The 6,353-nt window shown below is 43.0% G+C and overlaps 1 protein-coding gene across 1 annotated transcript in view; it reads right to left on the bottom strand.

The window, feature by feature from the left end:
- Positions 1-294: 294 nt before the first annotated feature.
- glis2a (GLIS family zinc finger 2a) overlaps positions 295-6,353 on the bottom strand; it is a 31,846-nt gene continuing 25,787 nt past the window's right edge. Inside the window, exons 5-7 of the mRNA XM_071896266.2 lie at positions 6,100-6,233; positions 4,737-4,855; positions 295-3,046 (exon numbers count right to left, since the gene is read on the bottom strand). Of these exons, the coding sequence (XP_071752367.2) occupies positions 2,355-3,046; positions 4,737-4,855; positions 6,100-6,233 (945 nt within the window). The 3' untranslated portion in view covers positions 295-2,354. The remainder of the gene's footprint in view (positions 3,047-4,736; positions 4,856-6,099; positions 6,234-6,353) is intronic.

Raw genomic sequence — 6,353 nt, 5'->3', positions numbered from 1 at the left:
GGTTCAATGGGACGAACATTAGTTTGATTATTTAACATGTGATTTTGGATACATGAGCCATATTGTGATATATAACGATAAATAAAAAAAAATCCTTATCAGTATCGTGATATTGATTTCAACCATATCGCCCAGCCCTAGCTGAAACTTAACTAAAGTTGAACTTCATTTAAAAACTAATGCAAAACTACAGTAAGCTAGGCACACGCACACACACACACACACACACAACATAGGTATACTGATAATACACTGCTGTTGAAACACAACAGGAGATAAGAATAAGACTTTTTTTCATTCATTCGTTTATTGACATTGAGTCATTGTCATCGTCATCAACTTTAGTGACGTCCTTGAAAAGTGATGCAGTGGCCTTGATGTACAAATCACATCTGTTGTCAATTATTAAAATTCAATTCTCTAAAACATAACGAAAAGTACATTTATACACTTACATTTGCGTAACTTTGTTTCATATGCGTATGATCTATATATTTCAGTTGTAACACAAGGCACTTGGACACCTTTGAAATACTGATTAGGATAGGATACCTCAATGTGCAAACATGAATATATGATGAATCAACTCGGATACTGGCCACATCTGGCCATTGTCTAACATTTCCCCTTTGACCCTAAAGACACTTTATTTGAGAAGATTTTGAAACCATTGCTTGGCTTTCTCTTGTGCATCTTTATGAGGTGTGGTGGAGTATGTTTAACATTCATCTGCAGCAAATGTATACTCGTTACCGCCTACTACACATCTTTGTCTATATTCTTCCTACTTGAAATTGGCTCTCAGTTGGTCCTGTTTCTGGGTTTATAAGGCAGGGCAGATCCTGTTCAGATCTTTGTCTTGGAGTGATTAATAAAGCAAGTAATTAGCTAGGATAAATTGCAAGCAAGGGAGTTAAATTCAAATGTCGTTGCAAACCTACATTCAGTTACCTCACCAGCCAGTTTGTGTTTCTTGCGACTTGAAAATCACATGGTCAAGCAGATCGGTCTGTGCGGAGTATATAAACTTGCATAACATATCCAGATTGGTGCTGTAGGAAACTCATGCAAATTATGAGCCAACGTTTCCCTGTGCAAAAGCAAACAGAACAACAGCTGATGGCCACTGGGAGTCATCTACAACCAGTAAATAAGTGACTGTATGAACTACGTTGGAGATTATCATGTATGGCATTAGGCCACAGGAGATTGGGTTTTCCTCTGAGGCTTATTATTTTGTTTGCTGTGGGCCTGGAAATCGAGCAGGTGGGAGTCCATTTCAGTTGCTTTTGCACATGGCAATTACTGCGAGTGTTAGCTGACACCAGATTAACGGCAAAGTGTCCTTTAAATGAAAAGACTATGTGCCAGAAATTGAAAGGCTCTGATTCCAAAATGCCATAGATCTATTTCAGAAAACATGTTCATCAAATTTCAAATACAGAGATGATTATCTTCTCAAAAAGTAATAATTTGTAAGAAGATCTCTCAAGATGACTCATAGCTTGAATAGTAACCTATAATTTGCCTTTCTTTCATGTTAGCAATCATTTTGTGGGAATAGGTGTTGATTTGTCAAATATCTCATTTTGGAATGAAACCTTTTAATTGCACTAACTCTTGACTTTTCCTGCAGGATAAAGGATGTAAGCTATCTAAATGAAGTCCACGTCGAGTGCTTTTTAAAGCAATAAGCCTTTCATCAAGCTATATAAAGTTAACATTATTGTGTACGGACTGTATTTCCCATTGCTACCTATTATCCTGCTTTTCCACCATATGGATTTAAAACTAAACAATAAGGGCCTGTGTAAGCAGTCAGTGGGGGTTGTCTAACATAGACAGACAGTACAAAATGGTAGGAACACTGATCTTTCCATGAAATGGTGGAACTTGATGAATCCAATACAGGTGAAAACTATGATTCCTCACGGTAAAATGCTTTTCGATCACAAAAGAGGTTAAAAAAAGATTTTTAAGCCTTGAGACAGTTTAAACATGCATGGTGCAAAGACTTGGTGCAACTCAACACTCAAAGGTGTTCGTAATGTTTTGTACACTCAGCGTATACTGTACATTCAATCCCTTTCTGGGTTGGAATGATTGAAGTGCTCTTCATGGCTCTGCAGGCAATAGTGACCTTTGACCCCACACTTAGGTCTATCCCTCTCTGTCCCCAACCCCTGTACCTGGACACACCATACACACACACACATACAGACACATACTTGCATGCACACATGTGCACACATACATGCATATGTGCGCATGCACACACACACACACACACACACACACATACACACACACACACTCCCTGGATCTATGCTTTTCGAGGCGTCTGAGCGCACATCCTAGCTGACAACAGCTGGTTTGAGCAGCAGCGCCCCGGGGTGGGGAACCACCACCCAGGAGTACGGGTCACTTCGTCTGGCCCCCACCCCTGCAGACAGGTTCAGCACCTCCCCCTCCCGCTCCCCCTCTCCTTCCTCCTCTTCCTCTTCGCCTTCCACCTCCCTCCCTCCCAGCCGGCCCAGGCCCAGCGCTCCCAGCCCCAACATGGACGCGGCCGAGAGTCCGAACGGCAGCAGGGGGGAGTCGGGCAGGCCCAGCGCCCCCGCACCGCTTCCCCCTCCTCCTCCACCCAGTGAGAACAGCGGGGCCCCGGGGTGGCCCAGGGCTCTGGCGTGGCAGAAGGCAGAGAGAGGCAGGGAGGCCCCCAGCCCCCCCAGCAGGGCCGCGGCAGCCCCGGGGATGATGATGTGGGCCCCGCTTATGGAGGGCAGTTCAGTGGCCCCCTGGGGCCCCTGGAGGCCCAGCCCCGCCCCCGGCCTGCCCGGGGTGCCTTGCTCCTGGGCCACAAAGTGTCCGTGGGCCTTGATGTGCTTGCGTAGAGAGCTGGGGTCTGTGTAGCGCTTCAGGCAGCCGGCCATCTTGCAGTAGTAAGGCTTGTCCACGTAGTGAGTGCGTGTGTGCTTGAAGCGGTCGCTGGAGTTGGAGTAACGCTTGCTGCAGCCTTCGTAAGGGCAGATGTAGGGTTTCTCTCCTGGAGGGAGAAAGAGAGAGAGAGATGGAAGATGGAGGGACAGAGGGAGAGAAAGAGGATGGGTGGGAGAGAAAAAGATGGGGAAGAGTTGAGAGAGAGGGAGAGACAGAAACAGACAGAGATGAGGAGAATGAATAAAACTGCTTGATGTACATATCAAGTACTGTACACAAAGCGAAAGCAAGCTGCTCTGAATAGATGCAGGAGCAAATTTAGCCATGATAAGACAGACAGAGAGAGAGAGAGACAGAGAGAGGGAGAGAGAGAGACAGAGAGAGATGGAGAGAGAGAGAGAGAGAGAGAGAGAGAGAGGGAGAGAGAGAAAGAGAGAGGGAGAGAGAGAAAGAGAGAGAGAGAGAGAAAGAGGGAGAGACAGAGAGAGACAGAGAGAGAGCAAGAGAGGAGGAAATGTGGGAGAAAATTTGCTCTAATTCAGCTCTACTCTTTCTCTAGTATTTCTGATCACATGGTCACAGGAAAATTCAAACTGACTGTCCTTTGTTCTTGTCCTTTTTTAGCTCTCCCTTTATACTCTATTATTGAAAAAATACCCAAAACACCATTCTATTATGGCTTATATACACATTTACTAATGTATGTATACCACTTGAAAGTTTTCGAGTATACATAGATAAGAATAAAAAAAAACAGCAGAAAACCAGGAAGCTAACCAACTCCTTGGTCACCAGAAGAGTTGACATAGCAACCAATAAAGCACAGCTGGCTGTGTTTTATGGGAAATATGAGAACGTCACCATGGCTGAAACACGTCATTGATCAATAAGATAAGAATGATTGGCTGAAACACTGTTAGGATGGCAACATACACAATTTCACAAGAGGTCCTGTATCCTTATGAAGTTACCCCACCCTGGAAGACACATATTTGTACAGGTAATGATCACGTAGTTGGTTATCTACATCCGGTGCTATGTGCAAACATTCAGAAACACACAAAAGGCCACAAACCTCTTTTGCATAATTCACTCTACAGCTTGAATTGACTCAAGCGAGTAAATCCTCCTTTAACCTGTCTCCTCCCTTTCATCTTATCCCCTTGATGATTGAAGTGGATTTAAAGGACAATACTGGCGTCATTTACAGTTATAGCCCATTAGCTTCCGTCTACCTCTAGTTTACATTTTCCAATATGCCATATGTAAATAGATTTTTTTTTTTAAGATTTATTTTTGGCATTTTATGCTTTATTGACAGAGAGATAGTAAGGTATGGGAGAGAGAGGGGAGGACATGCAGCAAATGGCCGCGGGCTGGATTCGAACCCGGGTCGCTGCGGGAAGGACTGAGCCTTATGGTACGCGCTCTACTCGGTGAGCCACCGGGGCACCCCGTAAATAGATTTTTTAACATTTAATAATTTTTCATCATTCCAAATTGTCAAACCTAGCTTGAAACAGCTTAACTGCTGTCCCGGCTAACAAAGACACCCCAAAATAAGACATGGATGTGACAATAAAGTTTGTAAGGCAACATGTTTTTAAGGGATTATTTCCTGGAGGAGATTGCCATTTCTTCCTGTGGGTGTCAGGTGACTGGCGCAAACTTAAAAAAAAACACCGGTGTTATCCTTTAACTGGGGGACACAACAAGAGATTCCAAGCATCTCACATGGTTGGCCTGTTTCATGAAAAGAGCTTCATCGTGTTGCACTTTTTGCATTGTGCACTAACCTGTGTGTGAGCGGGTGTGTATCTTGAGGTTCTCAAGGCGTGAGAAGCTCTTGTTACAGGTGGGACAATGGTGCGGCTTCTCGTTGGTGTGTGTGCGGATGTGAATCAGCATTTTATACCTGTAACACATGAAACAACACAGGGTATTTGTTGAGAAACACAGACAAATGTACAGAACACACACACACACACACACATGCACACACACACATTGTGCTTCTGAGATTTTGAAATGTATCCTTTCTGGGGATACAGCTGTTGATATTCAATTAAAACACCCCCCTACCTCCAGGCCTTGGTCCAGGCCTACACCCCCCTACCTCCAGGCCTTGGTCCAGTCCTACACCCCCCTACCTCCAGGCCTCAAATCTCTCCTAGCACTCCTCTTTCTAGCATAACATTATACTATATATATTACTATATACAGTATATTGTATAGTAATATTATGTTACTTCTACTTCTACTTCTGTTCTATATATCAGGGCACTGTGGCTCTGATTTCAAAAATGTGAACCAGGAAATGAATCTTATTCTGCTGTTGCTGTTGCACAACCTAAGTGTTATTCATACAACCACAGCCCAATCTTTATTTCTTAATAAGAACAAAGCTACCAACCTGGGAAATGAAAATGAAACTTATACATCCTGGGGACATTACACAAATAATGAAAGGGAAACTGACTTTGGCAGTGACAGTGGCAATGTTTGTGTACATTTTTACATCAAAATGATTGTTATTGTAGAAGTACTGATAGTCCTGAACCAGAAAATACACCACAATCCTCATAAAATCATTTTGGCTGCCATCACACTTTTCCATCTTTCCTTATTCATTCGTTATGGAGCTGTACATCAGTTTGACCTCAGTGGTCAAGAGGTGGACCGAACTTCTCATTCTTGTTTCTGGATGTCAGAGACTAATGATGCTTCACTAAAACAGCCCAAACTGTCTGAGGGCAGTGGAATGGTGTATTTAAAGGTGACTTAAAATGGCATTCTCCTTTACACACAGGAAACGCATGTTTTTCAGCTCCCACACTGTTTTGATTTTTTTAACACTTTTGTGGTCACTGCAAAATCCCATTTGTGTTATTTCATAGTTTTGATGTATTTACTATTATTCTAAAATGTGGAAAATAGTAAAAATAAAGAAAAATGTGGTGTGTCCAAACTTTCGACTGGTAGTGTAGTTTCTTTCAAAGGCAGGTAGAACTCAAGCAAAGAAATATCAAAAGAGATGAACATAGTAACTTACTTCACACCAGTAGGATACTTGTATAAGAATATATAAAAATATCTGGCATCTTAAGTGAAATATAATGAAATTTCAGGTAAAGATGAAGGAATCTGAGCATCCCTTACCTGGCATTGAAGCCCCTCCCATTTCGAGCACAGCCCTCCCACTGGCAGCAGTACCCAGAATCCTTTTCAGGCTTGACATGATAGTCATTGATGTGATCCACCAAGTCCTGCAGCGAGTCAAACAGCAGGTGGCACTGGAGGGCAGAGAGAGAGAGAGAGAGAGAGAGAGAGAAAGAGAGACAGAGAGAAAGCAAGAGACAGAGAAGGAAAGAGAGATATACAGAGAGATTAAATACAGACTTTATTGAGTAGAC

The sequence above is a fragment of the Centroberyx gerrardi genome, chromosome 3, assembly GCF_048128805.1.
Source record: "Centroberyx gerrardi isolate f3 chromosome 3, fCenGer3.hap1.cur.20231027, whole genome shotgun sequence".
Taxonomy (NCBI): Eukaryota; Metazoa; Chordata; class Actinopteri; order Beryciformes; family Berycidae; genus Centroberyx; species Centroberyx gerrardi.
The sequence above is the reverse complement of the archived record's forward strand: the minus strand, read 5'-3'. Positions and strand labels throughout refer to the sequence as shown.